General features: G+C 35.1%; 1 protein-coding gene and 1 pseudogene across 1 annotated transcript; both read left to right on the top strand.

The window, feature by feature from the left end:
• The first annotated feature begins 1539 nt into the window (after nt 1-1539).
• LOC149164963 (TMV resistance protein N-like) lies at nt 1540-9945 on the top strand. Its single transcript, XM_089429660.1, has 3 exons — nt 1540-1876; nt 8703-9541; nt 9643-9945. The coding sequence occupies exons 1-3, from the start codon at nt 1540-1542 to the stop codon at nt 9910-9912; spliced, it is 1446 nt and encodes a 481-aa protein (XP_089285786.1). The 3' UTR covers nt 9913-9945.
• Nucleotides 9946-11679: 1734 nt separating this feature from the next.
• LOC149164962 (xanthohumol 4-O-methyltransferase pseudogene) lies at nt 11680-12331 on the top strand (annotated as a pseudogene).
• Nucleotides 12332-23689: the final 11358 nt, after the last annotated feature.

The raw sequence follows: 23689 nt of genomic DNA, 5'->3' as shown, positions 1-23689 counted from the left end.
TTTAGCTTCACTTCATGTACAAACAGAGATTTGCGTCCTTCAAATGTTGTGAGGTGATCACTGATGGCACATCTTTCCCTTACAAAAGCTGAACATGATACGCTTTGCAGTATTATGGACTGTCAGAAACTCACTCTAGAAGCCTGTACTCATGTAGCCCAAAATGAACGCGTCGCCTTGAGGATGGTTGAGCAAGTTCACTTCTCTCAGAAAATTCGAATGCAAATGAGCGAAATGGGAATTGGTTTGGGATAAATTCGAATTGCCATACTCAGCTCAGAATTTTGTCAAACGAATTTTCCATGGTGGTGGAGCTTGCGAAAGGTGGCTGAGGGTGGAGGAATTGCCGGTGGCCGGAGCCGGAGGATGGTTGAGCAAGTTCACTTCTCTGAGAAAATTCGAATGCAAATGAGTGAAATGGTAATTGGTTTGGGGTAAATTCGAATTGCCATACTCGGCTCAGAATTTTGTCAAACGAATTTTCCATGGTGGCAAAGCTTGCGAAAGGTGGCTGAGGGTGGAGGAATTGCCGGTGGCCGGAGCTGGACGTTTTTCTGGGCGGTGACGGAAACCGAGTAATTCCTCGCCCTTTTTAAACTAATCCATTTTTATCTACTTTAAAACAAATTTTATTTATATATAAAAATTAAATTTTATTATAAAAAGTATTTATATATAAAAATTATGGTATATTATATATAAAATTAAAATAATTAAATTACTTTATATAAAATTAATTATTTTTATAAATAATTAATAAAAAATTCATTAATTATTTTATTAGTAATTAATAAAAAAAATTATTTTATTTAAATTGTTAGTTTCATTCATATTTTGAAAAAGTCCTCGAATTATGAAAAGTCCATAACTTAAGCTTTCTATTCGACCTAATCTCCACCTAATTCTATTCTAGGTAAGCTCTTTTTCGTTCACAGTGAGGGCGGCAAAAGTTGCGCTTTTCATTCGAATCATTTGATTAGCGTAGTTTGCATAGAAGCGTATCTTAACTTTTTTAGGTTGACTTTTACGGTTTATATTTTCAGGCCTTGGAATTTTATGTTGTTTCACGCGTTTTTATGAGGTTGACTCTATTTATAGTTCAGGAGCATAATTTATAATAACCAATCAAACCGGACTTCTATTTTTTAACACAAATTTAAATTATAATTTTATATTAATTTACTAATTATTAACACTTACTTTAAAATTTATAATAATAAATTATCCAATGTAATATTTAAGCCCATAGGCCTTCCTATGCATCAACAATCGTCAACACTTTTACTCTGCTCCGTTGGATCAGGTGAGACACTTTCAACCGTTGATTTGAAGTGTCACTGCTTTTTGCAAATATCCGTTGAGTTGCATTACTGTTTTTTCCCATTCTTTTATGTCACTCTTGAAGATATTTTTACTGCTTTTTCCCTGCCAGTTGGTGTTGCTATTCTTCTTCCCTAGCAAGAACTGTTCTTCTTCCCTGGCTTTTGGCAAGCATTGAGCTTCATCTACCATTGCCTCACAAACTGTCATGGGTTGCCCATGTTTGTGGATAACAAGGAACTTCACACGGGAGATACTCTGTCCCCTACAATCCTCGGAGCCATTCAAAGTGCGTCAGTTCATATTGCCCTTTTTACTGAGCGTTATGCTGAATCCCCTTGGTGTTTGGAAGAGCTGGGTTGGATTTTGAGATCATATCACAAGCGTAACTTGAAGATAATTCATGTGTTTTGTGACATTGAGCCTAAAGACCTTCGTTACGTTGAGAGTGGGCGTTACGCTAAAGCCTTTGAAGAACACCAACGCAAAGGCAGAGTTGCGGTGGAATGCATCCAAACGTGGAAGGCAGCCATTAATCAAGCCTCCCACATTTCTGGTCTGCTTTTTAAATCGAATGAAAGATAAAACCCTTTTATTTTCTTACAAGTCCATTGATGTTATAGTTTGCGAACACATGTATTGTGAAACAAATAATCCTTTTTAACCAATGGATTTGCTTGGAGAGGCCAAACACGGTGGAAAATTTGCTAGAATTTTGGTGATATAGAAAAATAACGTCTTATCTTTCCAGAACTTTGATGAAATTTTCAAACTTTTAAGAATTTCGTTTGGGATTAGACAAAATCTATATGAACGGGTTCTACTATGCATAAATTATAATAAAATTTGCTTTGCTTTAGTTTATAAATTATTTGTTATATATTTTTGGAGGAACGACATATTTTTCTGTAAAATTTCTTCAGAATGAGATAGGTATTTGTTAGAATCATAGATTTGAGTTATAAATTCTCTACAAAGTTATTTGAATCATATTCAACTCATGCTTCAAATTTCTGACAAATTTTTATTAACTCTATAATTAAAAAACTATTTTTTACCCAATTAACTCAACTCCATTAACCTGCCCAAAACAAAATTTCACAACACTGGCATCCTTTCTAAAATTTTTATCTTCCTTCTTATCATGAAAGCCTGGAATTCGTCGGATTAAAACCGAGAATTTCAAGTTTTTGCTGAAGTACGATCATATGTAAGAAAAGTTAAAACAAAATTTTGTTAATTCAAAAATATTATCTTATTTTTGAAACCCTGGTCGCACTGATGAAAGCCTGGAATTCGTCGGATTAAAACTGAGAATTTCAAGTTTTTGCTGAAGTGCGATCATATGTAAGAAAAGTTAAACCAAAATTTTGTTAATTCAAAAATATTATCTTATTTTCGAAACCCTGGTCTTCATTGCGATGCAATATAACCATATGGTTAGCGTTAATCATACTTTTCTAGGATGATGGCTCTACAAGGTTTTTTTGAGTGCATATTTATGAAAAAATAGGATGATATTTTTATTTATTAATAAAATTACAATTTTTTCTTAAAAAAAATAATAAAATCAATCTTACTGTGAGTGTTTGTGTTTGTAAAAGATATAATTAAATAAACCAAAACATTTTATCCAAATAGTGTGTGGTAAGCAAAAATATAACTTTAGATGACTTATTGTTGGAGCCTAAGGGAGCCTATTGAATTAAGCGAACAATGACCCTGGAATCACTGATACAGGGCTACGCTTCAGGCCCTTGAACGAACTTAATTTCTAGATTTTCCAACATAGAAAATGAGATTTTTAAATTTTTCTGGCAAGTTTATGAGGAAAGGATATGAGAGTTTTTAATTTTGTTTGGTAAGTTTATGAGTAATTACGTGTGTAGAGGTATCTTTTTAAGATTTGATGAAGTTGAGAAAAAGAAGTTAACAGAAAAAGCTTGAATGAACATACGACGAATGTAATTTCATAACATTTTTCAAAAACAAACCTACAAAAGTTTGGACCAGCTAGATTTTATGTTGAAATGGTTTGATACACCTCATTTTTGGATGGTTTGATTTTCCTTTCATTCATTTACTGCATATGAGTTGTGACCAAACCTAGCTTAACATTTAGTATTTAAGATTTCAGATCTGAGCATCAAAGAGTGAATATATATTTTAGTGCTCGGTGCAATGCATGAGTATGAATTTATGAAACATGCTTTATTAGTATCCTTAAATTTAAATTTATCAAGGCTAGTTCATATTTTCATTACTGCTAACTTTTTTTGAGGAAAGAAAAAACTAACAAGTTTTCTATATAACTGTTTACATAAATCTGTTGGGGTTAATAGTCAAAACATGGACTGTAAACCATAAAATTTCTGCATTTTACAAACATCTTCCAAAATAGGTCTGTGACCTATTAGATGAAATAGATGAAACAAATTTTCCTTTCGTAAATGTGGCACATGGTTTTTATTTTAAAAAAAGCTAAAAATAAAAATCTCAGTCTACAGCTAATAAAAGCACTAAAGTCCATCAAGCAAATACTAATGTAAAATCAACCGTTTGCGATCATGCCCGTGCCTTGAAGAGAACCCAGAAAGAAAATTTTGTAGTGAATTTCACCCATCTAATGCCGGTGTCCCCGTTTTGAAAGAGCATTAGCCACTAAATTTTGTCCCCTGCGAAATGTGAATTCCTTAAAACAGGTCTTTAGATCCTTTATCCGGCGTTACTGCTAACTTTATGAGTGCTTGCATCCATTTGTTGGTGCTCCAGAAATCATGGATTAATGCTAACCATATGATTACATGAATCCATTTGTTTGTTATTTCAGTGATCATGGGGAATTTCTTGAGAGGATTGTGAAAGCTGTATTAAAAGAGGTAAAATTGGAATCATTAGAGGTGGCTACATACCTCGTTGGACTGGAGCAAACCGTGGAGGATTTCCAGAGTAAAATATGTTGGAATTTAATTCCAACTGCAACATAAATAGCTGGACAGAAATCTAATTTGCTGTAGATATTCCAGACTATTGGATGCCTCAAAGTCGTGCTTGATATTTTCCACATTAATGTGCATTAAATTTTCAGCATTAAATTCCCCTGCAACAGCCGACTTCATTTCTTCAAAAGGCATCACCGCTTGCTGCATTCAATACGCAGATAAGCTTTAGAAGATATTTGTATTATTTTATTGTTTAAAGACAAATATGTTTTAACATATAAATGTAATGAACAACAGTTCTGTTTTAAGAGAGAAGAATCATACAGAGTCTTTTCTGTAACGCACAGCAGTGCTGAAACTGTAATTTTCTCAGATAGAGAAATTGGTTTGTGGAACTGAAGCATTCCTGATGTAATCCCTCTGTCAAGAGGAAGATGCTTTTCAGCATAGACTGATGAATCCCTCTGTCAATAGGAAGATGATTTTCAGCATAGACTCGTGAATCCCTCTGTCAAGAGGAAGATGCTTTTCAGCATAGACTGGTGAATCCTTCTGTCAAGAGGAAGATGCTTTTTAGCATAGACTGGTGAATCCCTCTGTCAAGAGGAAGATGTTTTTTAGCATAATCTTTTGTGAAAATGCCTCTATGTGAGGAAGACATATTTGTATCAGTTGGTTTAATGTTTATAAACAGAAGTTTTATTTGCGCGTTGTTGTTACACCGTAACCAGAATATTTGCGCGTCGCTGTTACACTGTAACCAGAAAATAGTCTTGACGTCAAAACAGAGTGTTGCTGAAACACCGTTGTTGCTACACTGCAAACAACAACTGAAGAAACTGCGTTGCTGAAACACCGTATTCCGCAGACGATTTTTATTTCCGCTGTGTTAAAACAAAGTATTGTTCTGTTTTTTCAGTTTTGTTTAGAATTATCAGAAATTCTCAACATGGTATCAGAGCTAGTCCAGGCTCTTTGAAGACATCAAAGAAGCTGAAGGAAGGTTTCTTGCTGCAGCAGCTTCTCCAGCAGAGTGAAGACTCAGTCAAGAAAGATCCAGGTATTTCTCAAGTTTTCTGTGTTACTATTGAAGACAGTCAGTTATTTTAATACACAGTCAAGTATTGCAAGAATGGCCAGCACCAGCACTAGCATGGGTATTTTTAATACTCAGCTCCCACTACTTAATGGGAAAAATTATGACTATTGGGCAATAGTTATGAGAGCTTTGCTTTTCTCAGAAGATTTATGGGAATTTGTTGAAGATGGTTTTGAAGAACCAGCAAATGAAAATGAGTTTAATAGCTTAACTCAGGCAGAGAAAGAGTTGTTGAAGAACTATAAGAAGGAGGATGCTAAGGCCCTCTACTTCTTGTATCGAGCAGTGGATGAGAGTGTGTTTCCAAGGATAGCAGCAGCCAAGACATCCAGAGAAGCATGGCAAACTCTCAAGACAGCCTATCAAGGCATGGAGAAAGTGAAGACAGTAAAACCTCAGTTCATTGAGGAGGAAGCTTGTGATAAAAGCTTAGAGAAGACAGTGAATGTGAAGACAATTGTGTCTCACGAAGAAGAAGAGGAAGGGACAGCAGCAAATAATCCTTCCTTGGTGGCTCCTCCTCCACCACAGCAAGTACAACAAACCACACCACAAGCTGGAATTCGAACAGCCTTGAGAAGTCAAGGAAGTGCTTCTCCAAGCACACCACAGGGATCAGAAATACCCTCAAGTTCGGATGGAACTCCAAGCACACCAAGAAGACCAAGATTTAGAAATCTGAATGAGATTTATGAACAAGGAGAGGTAAGTAACAATACCGGTCTGAATTCATTATTCGCTTTGTATTGTCATGTTGATGACCCAGTTCATTTTGAAGATGCTGTAAATGAAGATAAATGGATTGAAGCAATGAATGAAGAAATTGGTGCAATTGAGAAGAATAAAACATGGGAATTAGTGGACCTCCCTAAAGGCAAAGATGCCATTGTAGTTAAGTGGGTCTATAAGACCAAAAGCAATGCTGAAGGCAAGATTGACAGGCATAAAGCAAGACTTGTTGTGAAAGGCTACAAGCAGCAACAAGGCAAAGACTATGATGAAACCTTTGCACCAGTAGCAAGGATGGAAACAGTCAAAACAATGTTGTCTATTGCAGCACAATACAAATGGAAGATTTATCAGATGGATGTTAAATCTGCATTCCTGAATGGAGTGTTAAAAGAAGAGGTTTATGTTGAACAACCTCCAGGCTATGAAGTTGAAGGCCAAGAGCATAAAGTCTGCAAACTGAAGAAGGCTCTTTATGGGCTGAAGCAAGCTCCAAGAGCATGGTACAGCAGAATAGATGCTTATCTAATTGAGAATGGGTTTTATAAGTGTGATGGTGAACCCACACTCTACATAAAGGAGAATGACGGTAAGATTCTTATTGTTGTTTTATATTTAGATGATTTGATTTTTACTAACAATGATACTTCTCTCATTGCTGATTTTAAGGCAGTCATGAAAAGTGAATTTGAAATGACTGACTTGGGCTTCTTAAGATATTTTCTTAGAATTGAAGTAGACCAAAGTGAAAATGGTGTTTTCATTTCTCAAGTTAAATATGTAGAAGCAGTGTTGAAGAGATTTAACATGCAGAACAGCAAGGCAGCTGTGACTCCAACTGTAATGGGGTTGAAATTGACCAAAGAAGACAGTAGCAAGGATTTTGATCCAAAATTGTACAAGAGCATAGTTGGCAGCCTTATGTACTTGACTGCAACTAGGCCGGACATTATGCATGATGTGAGTTTAATCTCCAGATTTATGGAAAGACCGAAAGAGACTCATTGGCAGGCAGCCAAGAGGATTCTGAGGTATGTGAATGGAACGAAGGGGTTTGATATTTTATACTCCTCTTCTGAAAGTTTCATGTTGACAGGTTACACTGACAGTGATTGGGCTGGAAGTGTTGATGATAGGAAAAGCACATTGGGATATGTGTTTCATATGGGATCGGGAGCCATCTCATGGGCTTCCAAGAAGCAACCAGTTGTGTCTTTGTCAACAGCAGAGGCAGAGTATGTGGCAGCAACAGCAGCAGCATGCCAAGCAGTGTGGCTGAGAAGAGTTCTCAGAGATTTGTGTCATGAACAAGAAAAGGGCACAACCATTTACTGTGACAATAGCTCAGCAATAGCATTGTCTAAAAACTCTGTTTTTCATAAAAGGACAAAGCACATAGACACCAAATTTCACTTCATACATGAATTGGTTAACAATGGTGAGATTGTTTTGCAGCACTGCAGAACAGAGGATCAGTTAGCTGACATCTTGACAAAACCATTAGGAAAGAAAAGTTTTGATCATTTCAGGAAATGCATGGGTATGCAGAAAAAACCCAGCATTTGAAATTAAGGGGGAGTGTTGGAATTTAATTCCAACTGCAACATAAACAGCTGGACAAAAATCTGATTTGCTGTAAATATTCCAGACTGTTGGATGCCTCAAAGTCGTGCTTGATATTTTCCACATTAATGTGCATTAAATTTTCAGCATTAAATTCCCCTGCGACAGCCAACTTCATTTCTTCAAAAGGCATCATCGCTTGCTGCATTCAATACGTAGATAAGCTTTAGAATATATTTGTATTATTTCATTGTTTAAAGACAAATATGTTTTAACATATAAATGTAATGAACAACAGTTCTCTTTTAAGAGAGAAGAATCATATAGAGTCTTTTCTATAACGCACAACAGTGTTGAAACTGTAACTTTCTCAGATAGAGAAATTGGTTTGTGGAACTGAAGCGTTCCTGATGTAATCCCTCTGTCAAGAGGAAGATGCTTTTTAGCATAGACTGATGTAATCCCTCTATCAAGAGGAAGATGCTTTTCAGCATAGACTCGTGAATCCCTCTGTCAAGAGGAAGATGCTTTTCAGCATAGAATAGTGAATCCCTTTGTCAAGAGGAAGATGTTTTTCAGCATAGACTGACGAATCCCTCTGTCAAGAGGAAGATGTTTTTCAGCATAATCTTTTGTGAAAATCCCTCTATGTGAGGAAGACATATTTGTATCAGTTGGTTTACTATTTATAAATAGAAGTTTTATTTGCGCGTTGCTGTTACACCGTAACCAGAATATTTGCGCGTTGTTGTTACACCGTAACCAGAAAATAGTCTTGACGTCAAAACAGAGTGTTGCTGATACACGAGTTTCAGCGTTGCTGAAACACCGTTGTTGTTACACTGCAAACAGCAACTGACGAAACTGCGCTGCTGAAACACCAGTTTCAGCGTTGCTGAAACACCGTATTTCGCAAACGATTTTTATTTCCGCTGTGTTAAAACAGAGTATTGTTCTGTTTTTTCAGTTTTGTTTAGAATGATCAGAAATTCTCAACAAAATAATGAATCAAAGCCAGTCAAATGGCACAATTATTTTGAGCATTGCAGGTGTAGGCAGAGTACGGAAGTCAGCTCTGGTTAAATTTTTGTACAACTTGAAACGTTCTGATTTTACTAGGTCTTGTTATTTGTCTGAGGTCGAAGAAAAGGGTTTACCGTCTTTGCAGCATAAGCTACTTCGTGACTTGCTGGGTTATGATTTGCATATTGATAATATAAGCCAAGGAAAGGGTATTCTCAGAGATCGTCTAGGTGGCCTAGCAGTTCTGGTTGTTTTCGATGACGTGGATCATTTTGAGCAAATAAATAGCCTACTTGTCACAGATGTTGTGGGATCTGGTAGTTTAATTTTGATCACATCTCGTGACCAAGATTTACTAAGACGATGTTCTCCAAAAATTGTATTGTATAATGTAAAGGCATTGCAGTTAAAGCATGCCCGAGAACTTTTTTGCAGGCATGCATTCCTTCAATCCGAACCATACAAAGGATTTGAAGATTTGGTTGAGGAATGTTTGAGAATTTGCGATGGGTTGCCTTTATGTTTGCAAGTTTTGGGTGCACAGCTTCCTCGAGGCAGGCCTGACAGAAGGTATTGGGAGCTCCAGTTGGAAAAGTTCTCAAGAAGCCTGCCAGACGATCTAATAGAGAGATTAAAAGTGAGTTATGAGACTCTGAGTAACCAAGAGAAGGAGATGTTTCTGGATATTGGATGCTTCTTGGCGGGAGAGGACAAAGATTTAGTATTTCGTGTATTAGAGGGATTAGGTTACAACGACGCCATGGACTGCCTGGAAAGTCTCCGTCAAAAATGCCCTGTCGAATATCAGTATGATGATTTCCCATCTTATGATAAAGATGAAATTGAATGCCGCATAAAAAACCCTGTAAGATTTATATATGCATTTAATAACTTTTCCTGCAAAAAGTTTGATCCGGTGGAATTTTATATCATTGTGATGGTTTGTTTTGGTTGCGTTCAATTCAGGGACATGACATGAAATGTATTACAGTTGGTCCTGGCTGCCTACTGCCTCCCAACGGTTCAATGTGTAAATATGGAACAACCAAAACGACACTAAAAGTTACAATGCGCGATCATATTAAGAAAATGGCAAAACAGATCGCTAGAGAGGAGATTTTTGTGTTGCCAGCACCTAAGCCATTACGGCTCAGCAGCTCAAATGATATCCAAGCAATGTTGAATTGGCAGGTACGTTTGTGTAGTCTTTATAAAATGCTAAATTTTTTAAAATAGGGTTATGTATTTAGTAGCAGGGTAGTAAATATTGAATAATGAGGTAATATATAATGGAATTTAAGATGATTGAGATCCAATTCTGTATAATTTCATTACATTTCAAATTTATATAAGGGAATTTATTTATGCATTTCAAATTACTATAATATAAACTATAGCTTGAATTGAATTAATATTATAAGTTAGTTTTATAATAAAGAGTTTCTTAATTGGGTTGTAAATTTTTATCAATTTAGTAAAAAAAATTAAACAATTCTTTGCATTGCATTGGCTTGCCTTGTTTCTTGTTCAAGTTTATTTTCTTTGTTGCATGGAAATGCATTTTTCATTTTATAGTGTTTTATTTTTGTTATGTTTTTCTCTGTTTTGAATTTAATTTATGTTTTCTTTTAAAGAGTGTTTGCATGGTTTATCCTGGGAATTCTATTTTGTCGCTGTTATGTTGAGTAGAAAAATCGATAGAGATGAAATTCTTGATCCATTGGAATGAAATTCTCGAAATTTTTTATGGATAGAAGTAGGTATGCTTTTGTTTTCAATATCTATGGGTTTTACTAATAAATTTGTATAGGGAAAAGTAGTGTGGTAGATAATGGCTATGCATGGAACCCAATTTTTTCAATAGTTTCAATCCATTATTTCTTTATTACGGTGAAGCCGTGGAAAAATCGCAAGGGCTTTAACCGTAGAGATAGTGCTTTTATTTTATTTGGCAGTTTTTGCTGAATGGTTTTGCCCTGCCTATTAATTTTGCAACAGGGGAAGAGAAGAGTTTGCCATGGAGGGATAATATAAGACGAGAAGCTTCGATTTCTGAATCTGTTTTCTTTTCTCTCACTTGTTTCTTATTTATTTATTTGTCAAAATCTGCCGCAGATGCGGATTTTGCCTCTCAAATCTTTCTAACACGGTATTTGAATGGCCTGCCGTGAATCTGGGCAGGTGAAACAATATGCAGGACAATTATACGCGTGCAAAAGGATGTTCATACACCACTTTGTGGCATTCATTTTATTAGGTAAGGTGAGAAGAAACTATTCTTTTCTCAAAGAGATAAATCATTTGGTCATTTTCGGTTCGCTCTCTGCAAATTCTATCAACTCGATCATTTTTTGTTTAATTACTTGTTATTTTTCTCAATACCATCAGTTGAATGTCCAGAACCTATATTTATGGAGATGACCCATGTAAATAGGTAGATGAGAATGCCCAAGTAAACAGTTAAGCCTATACAGGATGAGTGTTAACATTAATTGATTAATTTATTCACTATTGCCCTGTATATATGCACCATGGCGTTTTTATCTTATTTTGTTGCAGGGAGCCATAGCTATTTTGCCATATTCTTGATATAGCAGGGAAGGTTAAACCATTTTTGTTTATTATTTCACATGGTTTTAAGTTTTTTGTATAGGGCAGCGATAATTGTCCAATGGGTGATATCGACAAATCACATGGAAGGCGCAAGTGTCAAAAGGAAATACAAATTATTAATTTGCAATTTAAAATCATGATGAAAATCAAATATGCCAGGGATCTTGGGGTTACGTTGGTAGTCAATCTTCAACCAAACTTCAAAAAAAATGTCATATTTAAAATCAAAAGGTTGTGTGGCCTTGTTTGACGTTTCAGACATCAAATCATCATGCTAATTTCTCGTTTTTGTTTATGCTAATTTAATAATCCTATCGGCTTTTCGAAATTGTACTTCCATTCTTTGATTTGCCTCGAGAGGCTGGGCTTGCAGAGGAGACAATCGAGGCAATGCTGCGGCATTATCCTTCGATCAAAGGCATCAACTACGACCTCCCTCATGTCGTGGCCACTGCTCCCCATCTCCCAGGTTACTAACAACACCTTTGCTTCATTAATGGTATATATGCATAACAATCTTATACATATAAATGTATGTAAACAGGTGTGGAGCACATGGGAGGAGACATGTTTGAAACCATGCCCTCTGCGGAAGCCATATTCATGAAGGTAAGTCTTGAACTTGCTGAGCTGTCATGTAATTGAATTACAATGAGCTGAGAGCACGTTTTTACTATACAATTTGTTTGTGCGATGTCATTAGTGGATCATGCATGACTGGGGTGACGAGGACTGTATCAAGATACTGAATAGCTGCAGGAAGGAAATCCTGGAGACGGGGAAGCTCATTATTGTTAGCATAGTGGCGCTGGACTCTAATCACAGAGGAAGTGATAATAATAATGGTGGCCAGAAAGAGAAGCCAGTTTTGGATCCTAATTTAGTTCTAGTATTTGATCTGGTAATGGTGGTGCACTGCTCTGGTGGGAAGGAAAGAATAGAGAAAGAATGGAAGAAGATTTTATTAGAAGGTGGATTCAGTCGTTATAAAATAATCACCATTCCTAATTTCCAGTCTGTGATTGAAGAGTTTCCTTCTTGATTATCTACTCTTTATGGGCTCATTTTTAGTATTTACAGTGTTAAAATGCAATCAAATTATTGTATTTACAAAATAAACGAAGATTTATCAAGGCCTTATGGAGACATGAAACATTCGTAGCTAGTGATTTTCTTTAGTCTTACCTCACACTCCTGAGAAGACAATGCATTAATAGGTCACGGGACGCTCCTCATCTCCTTCGAAGACATGGAGGATCCATAGACAGTGCTATCTTTTTGTCTTACCTCTCTCTGAGTAGATAATGTATTAACGGGTCAGAGAGTTTGTTTTTTGTGGTTCTGTTATGGCTCATGAATGGATGTGTTTATGGATTGAAATTTAAGGAAATATGGGTTTACTGTAGCATATGAATGGGATGCATCCAAGCATTGAAATTTCATAAGTTGGGTTTATTGTGCATATGAAATGGAATGTGTTCATGCTTTTGAAATTTTACAGAGAGAAAAGAAAAGATGGATTTGGTATTGCATATGAATGAGATGTATTCTTCATATATGCTTGGCCATCTATAGAGGTTTCTTGATTTTGGGTAATTAACTTACTCTAAAATGAAATAAGACATTCAATGTGTTCCTTGTAATATAGATATAAACAAAACATCTAAAGAAAAGTAATTGCACAATGATCCACTCCAAGAAAACAAGGTTTTCCACAAACCAATTAACTCTTCTAGAAGAATTCAACCATTCCAATTTAATAATCCTATCGGCCTCTCTTTGTATCTTTTGAGACAATTGCTAATTATAATAACTAATCAAACTAGACTTCGTTTTAAAAAAAAAAAAATTAAAAAAAAAAAATTACCTAAAAAATTTCCTTATATGTCACCAGAACTCAAAACTTTCAACATAAATGCTATAAATATTAAATTTTTAAATATTAATAATTACCATGTATCTAATTTATTTAGTGTAATTTATTATTAACTATGGGTAGGAATAAAATATTTGTATTCTTTAATATTATATATTTTTAAAATTAATTTTTTATACTCTAGTTTTATATTTTAATTTTGAAATATTGTATTAAATTGTAAATACCTTTTTCTAAGTTCTAAAACATGTAGAGTTTAAATTTGAAAATTTATTTTACTTTTCGAAATTAGTCTTTGCACTTCGTTTATATCAACTTTATTTTAAGAAGATTTCAAAGATATAAAAAAAAAATGTGAATTTTAATTTTTAATTAAATATTAAATTATTGGTAATTAAGATTTATTTAATTTCTTATTATCGTTTATTTATGTTGTTGGGATAATGTGTTCACTCTTAATTAATTTATAGTTGACTAAAAATTAAACCAATAATTTTTAAAGTTGATATGGCAACATAAAAATAATTTATTTTTTTATTTTTTATTTATTTAGGCTATGATTAGTTGAGAGGGCTAGAGTCTTATTTAGTTATGATGATTTGTTGGTTGATGGTATGCTTATAAGTTTTTTTTAGTTAATATCATGTACAATGAGTACATAAACTGAAAGTTTGAAAGGACATTCCAAGTATGTATTTATTTCTTACCTCGATGTGTTAAATACAAACATTTATTTCGAGTGGTGGCGTAAAATTGTAGAATACACAAGTTCCAACATAGGTTGAGAGTCAGACTCAATTATGGTTGGCATTCTTATGCCACATGAGTTTTACTACGGATGACCGACTCCCGACTATCTGATGGGTCGACTATCCTTTTAGCATGTGCAGTCTTCTTATTTGTGAGCCTAACCCCTGGCCTCCAACCTAGTCGGAGTCAGTCTACTTTATTGGTGCATTAACCTGCTTGACCGGGGTGCAATCCTCACCACGACTAAATTTAAAACATTAATATACAATAGTTTGAAATATATATATATACCACGTGACAATATAGCATTGCAACAACCCCTTATATCTTGCACGTGATAGTTGCTCAGTGGCCCACGTGGCAGTAGTGAGCTCAACGAGCCCAATTTTGCTATTTTTGGGCCTCACCCACAACCTCTCACCTAGATCGGGTCGATCCCCTTCGTTGGTACATTCAGCTTCTTGACCTAGGCACAGTCCCAACCCTGACTAAATTTAAAATCTTAATAAACAATATTTTGAAATATATATATATATATACACCACATAACAATGATTTAGTGGCCCACGTGACAATATATCATTGTAACAACGTCGTTCACCTCTCACGTGGCAATAGCTTAGTTGCCTAGGTGGCAGTAGTCAGCTCAAAGGCTAGTTGGAGTCAGCCTATCCATTCATGCACCCAGTTTTGTTATTTCTGAGCCTAACCCCAAAGATTTGAGCTAGTCATAGTTGGTCATCTTCATTGGTACATCGAGTTGCTTGACCCAGGCGAAATCACGACCCCGACTAAATTTAATATATATATATATATATATATATATATATATATATATATACATACACCATGTGGCAATGATTTAGTGGCCCATGTGGCAGTTTACCATTGTAATAATGTCATTCAATTGACCTTATCCACTCGTGCAACCAATTTTTGTTATTTCTATGCCTGACCTCAGCCGGCCTAGTCGGCTCGACCCCTAACCTCTTACTTAGTCAAGGTCGGTGCCCTTCATTGGTACCTCAAACCTGCTTGACTCGGTGTAGTCCCGACTGTGACTAAGTTTAAAATATTAATATATAATAGCTTTACACACACATATACATATATACCACGTGGTCATATATCATTCTAAAACAACCATTCATCTTCCACATGGCAGCAAATTAGTGGGCTAGGTGGCAGTAGTCATCTCAAGGGCTAGTCAATGTTAGTCCTATCCATCAGCGCATGTAGTTTTGTTATTTCTGGGCCATAACCCCGACCCATGATGCTCTATTATTGTGCTCATCTTGAGAAATCTTCCTCTTGTCACGTCACTCCTTGTTCCATCGTATAGTGATAGGACGATGCCTAGGCGTCAAATCTGGAGTTGCGACGACTAGGTCATCGTTAGGCTCGATGGATAAGGGTTATCTAATTAGAGCTATAAGGTTTCATTCTCGGTTAGCTTCTCTAAAATGTGACTCTATAAAGGATCTTACCATGGTTTGATTAAGTACGTATTGGCAAGTTATAAGCAGTTGAATAGATCTTGGATTCGGTGGCTTTTAGCAGGTCTTGCTCTCTTCTTACACACTCTACCCATCCAGAGTGGATTTAGCAATGGTTTGGCTTCAATGGTTTTGCAACTAGCTCGACCTACGTCACCATCCTTCTAAAGTCACAACGAATCATAAAGTGTCCACTGGTGCTATCCCTCCCAAACTTATGACAAGGATACTTTTTCTGAGTCCACCAAGTACCCAGAATACAAAAAACGACACAGGAAGATTGGCATTCGGTACACAGATGGGGAAATTCTCTTGAAGGTTCAGAAACCAAAATCAACTGTATGGACAACGGTGCACCAGGTGAGCTATTGGTCTATAAACACTTACCACTTCGGGAGAAGGAATTTTAAGCATGCCACCCCCAGCCAAAAACTTGATGCCTGTTGAAGGTCCTCTGACTCTCTTGCCAATAGTAAGGATGTGTGACACATTGATCATGGTGGGATGACTTCATCTACCCGTCAAGTCAATCTTGAGGTACTACGCAGGGAAAGGATTTTGGCCTGAAAAACTTCAACAACAATGCAATGCATGTCAATTCCTCCCATGAGGTTGTGCCCTACCAAAGTGAGTACATTCCAACACCAACTACACAAGCCCTCATGTGCAACTACAACCTAAAAGCTAAGAGATAAGAATATCCTGAACATTCTTTATGAACATTCACATTCTGTAACACAGAATTGTGGCCCTCATCAGCTCACAGACCGGATTGACATTATGTCCTCGATGTAACCTATTAATTTCAATAAAATAAGTCCTTTATTTAACATTATCATAATTAGTCTAGGTATTGGCTGACTCTAGCAATTATTTCGCACTTTGCAATTTATATTATTATTAATTATTTTTTATATTTCTATTTATTTTTAGAAATAAACTATTTTTTTTATATGGTACTTTGTAATTTTTTTATAGATAATAAAATTTCCAAAACCATTAGTTAACATGAACAATATTTTTTAGGGAAGAATTTATTGCCATAAATTCTTATTTTTATTACATTGCTTAAAAAAATAAGTTTAAATTTTTATTATAAATTACATATAAATTAATTACAATTTCAATGAGTAAGGATTTCAAAATCTACGACGATTAGGATTTTCCTACTTAACGCTTAACGTTGTAAATAGAGGCAATATTGCATTAATTACACACTCCATCTTCTTGAGAAAACCATTATTAATTGTTCATACAAAATCCCAAGGAAATTTAATATAGTAGCACCTCTCTACTAATGGTGCTTTAATACTTGCATTTATTTTATTTAGAGTTTTCATGTAGTGAAAACATAATTGTTTGAGCCAAATCAATAGCTTAATTTAGGGGTAGAGCTAGTCTAACAGTAAGAAACAAACAATTATGCCACAACTAGAATTCCCCAAAGCAAGTCGGGGGTCAAGAATTCTTTTCTTTCACCAAACTGTTTCACTGCCCACTCCTGACTCCAGATTATACAGCGCAATAGGTTCATATGTTCACTTATTCTATTTGGCTAGTAATTTATTATTGACAGCTACCGACAAAATTTCATGATAATATAATTATAATTATCACAATAACAACCAAATATCAATTTATTTTAAATATGGATTATATTGTAATGTTCACTAAACTTTATGCAATCTTGAGCATTTAATAAAATTACCCAATCTTTAACACTTCATAAAATTTGTGTGCAACTTTGCAAAACTTTCTGCAATTGGATCTCTACCGTGGAAATACATTGTTAATAAAGTATGTGACTCTTCGAGCTTGTGTTTTTCGAACTGCAACATATTGATTCGTTAATAATCAATAGGATATTCACTCATAAAACTTATCTAAAGAGATGAGCAATTTGAAAAAATAAATTAAAAGGTACATACACACATCACGAGCGTACACCCTTTACAACTCATGTCATTCCATTGGGACAATACTTGTGGGTCCCAAGGGAAAGAAGTTGGAAGTTGGGGTTGACTGGTGTGTGCTTTTGCTTAACACACCTCAATTGTTGTTGAGCCCGACTATAATAAACTGTGATTGTGAGTTCCACTGGAACAGGTCGGGAGGTTGGGCCTGACTTAAGATCATGAATCAAGCCTCCTTTTGCCTTCTCATTTTTTGTCTACGCACCTCCAATTTTTGACTAACTATTGAGACCACAACATAAGGCCAGGAGGTTGTGTTTCTGTTGGCGAAAATTTAAACAAACAATAAGTAAACATTAGACTATATATATATATATATATATATATATATATATACATCTTAATTATATTTATTTACATTCAGATTGGTTCATAGTGCCTTTTGTCTTATTTCACAATGGTATTTGTGCTGTGATATTATTCATTTGGAGGGGTGTTGAATTAATACAACGCATGATAAGGACAATGTGTTATCATATTTATTATTTTGTAGATGGATTGGGACATACGAGCATATAACAAATTTAATATTTTATGAATATTTACACAAATTTCTAAGTAGAGCCCCTTCTCGTGCATACCATGGTTTAGAGTCAGGGTTATCTCACTTTTCCCATTGTCAAATGAAAATGAGGTCCAAATTCTAACTAGTCAGGGTCGAGGAGCTCCCACTACAGGTCCCATTGGAATAGGTCGGGAGTTTGGGCTCAAATTGGCATAGGGATTCAAGTCTTCTTCTCCCTATTTTCTTTTTTTTTCCATGCACCTTGAACTGTTGAATAACCGTTGGGCTCACAACATGAGGTCGGGAGGTTATGTCTTTGTTCACCTTGTAGCTCTTCTTGTGACCTGACTTTACTTCAATAACAACTATGAGTTTTGTTCAGTGGCCCTTTCGCATTGCAAGGATTGACCACTCACTTCCCCTATATTGACCTATTTAAATATATCAATTCTCCTTTTGCAGTAGTGGTATGATAAGTTGGACAGATGATTATTTCTAAAAAAAATCATCTCTCGAGCTCTGACCTATTAACTCAAAAATTCATCCAACCCTCCACCCCAGACATTGCCCCAACTTGGATTCGGCATCAGAATCGATAAAGCTATTTAATTTTTTTGAAGTACCTCCAACTATTTGACTACCCAAATTTTGGGTCCTCCATCTACGAATAAAATAATATTTTTTCTTGACTTGAGCTCCTCTCATTATTCTTAAATTATTCTTGTTTTTTTCCAATAAAATGAGTCATTTTTTTAGTTTCGATCTAGGTTTTAAAAATAGGTTTTCCCAACTATGACATTGATCTTGCCTCATTTTTTGAAAAATGGTTGAGAGGTATTTTCACATTAATTTGAAATTTTTTACATGTCATGCGAAGTAAACAACTCAGTATCCAAGATTTTCAGAACCTTGCATTTATGATTAAACCTCCTATGTCAACTATTCTCTAAAAGCACAACCCAAAAACCTGAACTTCAACTTGAATTGTAGCAATTTTCTCTATAACTTGCAACTTTTGGTAAGTAGTGATATTTGAAAAGGTTTCATTTTCTTCAATTAGACTGGTCTTCATAAAAAATCTTAATTATTTGTCTTATTGCCCATAAAGGCCATAAAATGGGGAAAAAGAACAAATCCCTTGCTTCAAGGTAAGGAGCTCAATATATTAAAGAAAAACTAAAAGAGGTAGAAGATCTAGAACCAAGAATTTATTATCTGAACTAAAATTTGATTTCCAACACTACTTTCAAAATGCAAGACACATGTACGATGAAATGGGAGGAAATTTATAATTTATTTGAGAATAGGGGGTGGCTAAAGTCAGAAAGTTCTAGTAAGGAGAAAAATGCGTCGTACGAGAACATTAGAAGGACATAATTACACATGATTACCACTAGGGCTAAATTTTTTCCTTATTATGACATGATACAATGGATTTTGGGTCATATTAGCATTTGTACATGCACAATTACAAATTCCAATAGAAATGTGATAGCATCCTGGAGGTCAGACACCCTTTCAAAAATTTATAAGCAGAGTTCTCCTAACCCATTCTTTACTTCTAAGTTTCTTGATAATTTCAACAACACAATTTTTAAACAAATTGACAAAAATTATGATAAACTGATTCAATTTGGCTGCAAGAAGAGAAAGAGGGCTTGAATCTCAATCATCTAAGGATTTCCCTATTGTTATTTTAAAAATTTATTTTAGGTTCATTATCAAAATGTTGTGCATATTGTATGGCGAAAAGGACCTTCAACATTGAAAAACGCTGTGGTTGTCATTGATTCATAGTATCCACTATGACTGAAAACATTTCAATTGGGCTAAGATTCTCTATCAAAACATGAAAAATGCTTTGAAGTTGGTAGTTTCATGCCCTTCGAGCTATGAACACATTTTTTTATGTCTACTTATCTCATGGACATTGTGATTACCTCTGGCCCCTTTCCTCTCATGAATCATAACCATCCCACTGATGATTAGTTGTCCATTCAAAATTATGCTTCAGTGTTTTGGGAAAGTAATTATAAATTTCATTATTATGACATTTGCACTTATGTAATGATCCCTCTACATGAAGTCATGTTTGGTAATGCTTCTCCAATGATTAGCCAAGAGAGGAAAGAGCCACTAGATCAAATATGAGATTGGTTCATTGAAGAGTTTTTTTCCTATATCAGAATATATGGGAGTGAGGTTGATCCACATATATTGCCAAGGTAGATTCCTGAAAGAATTTCTCTTAGAGTAAAATGGTCAAGATATCAAACAACATTAAATGGTCATGCACGAAATATGAGTAAATTTCCATGGAAGATTTGACCAAATTTTCCAATTATGTTTAGAAGAATAAAATTGAAGGACAAAGGTCACGCATTCAAGGAAGATGAAGAACTTAACAATCTTTGGTTTTACTAATTATCCCATTTTTTTATGGCCCTAGTGGAATAATAAATGATCATTATAAGTTTGTAAGCTATATAAAAAAATTTACTCATCAAAAGCCTCCTTTTGATGATGTTTTCATAAACATTGATAGTTTGATCATGTGATTGAAAGAGGAAAAATAATGAGTGTTGAGGACAGGGAAAAAATTTAGGAATTTAGAGAAAACGCTTATGATTTTCTTAAACAAAAAGGCGTCTTGTCTTATATTATAATTTAATATTTGAAATATTTTGAATATCTAAAAGTTAATTTTGCTCAACTTCTTTTAGAAACATCGTCTTCTTCTGAGCAGTTTCAAAAAATTCAAATTGAAAATATGCCTGATGTTTCTGTTACGGTCTAACAATCAAATATTCTCCAAGATAGCAAATATGTTGATGTTAAAGAAAAACAATGAAAGTATTGAATCTTTGTTTGAATACTATAGAAGTTTTAAAGTAATTTTTTCATTAATTTTCCAATGGGAAAAGAAATCACTACCTCATCACATTCCTAAAACCTCTAAGAAGGACAAGAGTATCATGTACGATTCATTAAGCCACAAAGAAACAAAAGCAAAGGAAATCCAAGTGTGGACAAAGAAATCCATTGAACATTGCATAAAAGTATGGGAAATTGGGACATACTTCAATGAATAATTTGATCTTCCTAGATCCAAACCAATAATGGAGGCAGTCCCAGGTTCTCTGAATAAACAACAGAAAAAGATTGCATAGTAAAAGTTTTGAGAGAGATGACTGAATCAAAATTTGGATACAGAAAAATTTCCAAAAGTTTCTACAATTTCATTTTGAGAAGATCAAAATTATTTCAAAATTTGATGTTAATTATAGTAAAAAGAAAAGGTTTATTTATATCAATGGGTGAGGTCAACATTGTTCGTTTCTATCCGATTCACTTTTCTACAATTTCTCAGGTCTATACAGATTGGGTATGCTTTATCCAAACAAATTCTATTCATCAACTCACCATTGAATATAAGGACTCTGAAGAGGAAGAGGAAGTTTGAAAAAGTTTGTCGCTTTTTCTAGGAAATTATCCTTAGATAAGGACAATATTTCATTTTCAGCATCATCATTATCTAAAGATGATATGAAATGATCATAAACTAAATACTGAAGTAGAATTGATTAACCATTAATGATTTGAATTTTAGTTGAAGGATGCAAACAAAGGAAAAACTTCTTGAAAAGAACACCTTACGACAACTAATTAAACATAAAATCGATGAATAAAAGAAGTGCAAACAGTAAAAACATAGTGATACCTGACAGCAAATTGATGATGGAGTTCGTCCCTGATGGACTACGTCTTCGGGTCCGCTTTCAAGATGGGCAACCGTTTTTATTAGGAATGAGAAGAGGGTGTTCATTACATAGAGAAAAGACTAGACTAAATGTGCTCGTAGGCACTTTTGATCACCGTCATCAGATAGCCCTCTGAACCAGCTTTCCAACACCTCTTACGGTTTCCAAAACTGACCTCAGATGCTCCCATAACACTGAAAACAAAAACCGCCTATGTCCTCCAGAATCTGCATACAAAAGTCAAGAACCACTCTAATGTCTTTCAAAGGAAAAATCTGCCTCTTATAGGCCTGAAAATACATTCAAACTCCCTTCACTGAGTTTAGGGATGAATTTGGCCTAATTTGGGTTTAGGAGCTTCGGTGTTGTGATTGCCTAACACCTAGGCTAGGGTTTTATGACCTTTGAATTAATTTTTAACAACAAAAACCATAATAAACCCAAAAATAACTTTATCATAAAGTTTTCCCGCTGGCGGTCATGTTGACAGCGCGGAATTAGTTGACCACCCATGTGAATAGGCTGCGGTCTAACCGCAAGCGGACACCTCTCCGATGGTTCCGTTGTCGAAGAGTTTTTACGATTAAATGTGACCACTTTCGGCGTAGTCTTCACCGAGTTATCCTGCCTACCACAGTGATAACCTCTGTCGCTTACGCAGTCGTTCACATGCTACCGGTTTCGATGCGGTTTCCAGCCCGGCGATGAGGACCTGGTGGTCATGTTAACCCTGACGGATTATCCATCCATTTTTCACATGACCTTCCGATATGGTCTATGTTGGCTGCATGGTTTAGATACTTTTATGGTTTATTTGTAATGTTTTACAATGTGATTTAGGTTGAGAGCTATATGGTGAGGTTTTGAGGTCATAGAACTTAGGTTTAGGGTTAGGCTTTTAGACTTAGGAATTGTATTAACAGATAGGTTTTGATGTTGTGATATGTTAGGACTTAGGTGATAGGTATGTAGCATGGTTTAAATGTAGTTTTAGGGTTTTAGATTTTACTTTAGGTGTAAAAACACCTTTTTCAATAATTGTCACAAAGCGACATAACCACATATGAATCGTCGACAAAACAACGTTTGTGATGACACCCTTGACGAAATATCAAACCTCTGCGATGGATGACACAAACATGTCGACACCAAATCCTGCTTGTCAAATGACAAAAAAACATGTCGTCGACCATTCCTCACAGAACTGTTGATGAACTCAAGTCGACAGCTAGGTACAACCCATATCAATTGAATGCCATGAAAATTATAAACATTACCTGAACAACCTGATCCCTAACCAACATTGTCAATCTGTCGAAGCTTAACTGAATTACGATGATACTGAATAAACAAATAGTCAATGAGGGTAGAATAAACAAATAATCGATGAGGGTATAACTCCCTCTCTTTCCAACTTGACCTGACGATGTACCAATACATTCGATCAATCACTTGCAAGTGATGACCCTGATGATGTTGACCATGGCACTTTTCGATTTAGTGACCTATTTCTTCCATCTATAGTATGAACAACTTGTGATGATGCGCAAACGACCTGTTATCAACATGAAAATTGAATTCTTTCCATGAAGAATCATGAGTTAGTGATTCACAATCTTTGAAAACAGTCTCTACTGGATGTTGTTTAATAACAGAGACAATCAAAGACTTTCGACATCAAACCAGCTCATGATTTAACATACTTTCCTGATTCATGTTTACTAAGTGAACTTGCTGCACTGAACCTATCCAACTTTAAGGTGAAATTTGTTGCAACTTAGTTTGTCCTTGAAAGTATTGAGTTAGCTATTGATTTTTTTGAACCACTTTTCCTTTATTTATTACATGATGTTTCCATTGATTAGCACCTTCCTCTGATGCATATGTTCCCATTAAACACTTTGATACTGCTTTAAAAAAGGCTTTGATATGAAAACAAATAGGTTTCCTCTCCACTTGAAAAGAGGTTTCCAAACTATTCGAGACATGACATGGTGACACAATACAAGAGAAATTGAACATTGACTTTCCCCAATACT

Source organism: Pinus tabuliformis, chromosome 5_1 (assembly GCF_031772625.1).
Source record: "Pinus tabuliformis cultivar Carrire ecotype Pingquan chromosome 5_1, CPIR1, whole genome shotgun sequence".
NCBI lineage: Eukaryota > Viridiplantae > Streptophyta > Pinopsida > Pinales > Pinaceae > Pinus > Pinus tabuliformis.
This window is presented reverse-complemented; position numbering and strand designations above follow the sequence as displayed.

What these genes read in the sequence shown, in the direction of transcription:
- LOC149164963 (XM_089429660.1), top strand. Translation starts at nt 1,540, where the DNA reads ATGTTTGTGGATAACAAGGAACTTCACACGGGAGATACTCTGTCCCCT. An exon ending in TCAAGCCTCCCACATTTCTG is followed by an intron (nt 1,877 to 8,702) that starts GTCTGCTTTTTA and finishes TGAGCATTGCAG; the next exon opens with GTGTAGGCAGAGTACGGAAG. An exon ending in AATGCCGCATAAAAAACCCT is followed by an intron (nt 9,542 to 9,642) that starts GTAAGATTTATA and finishes CGTTCAATTCAG; the next exon opens with GGACATGACATGAAATGTAT.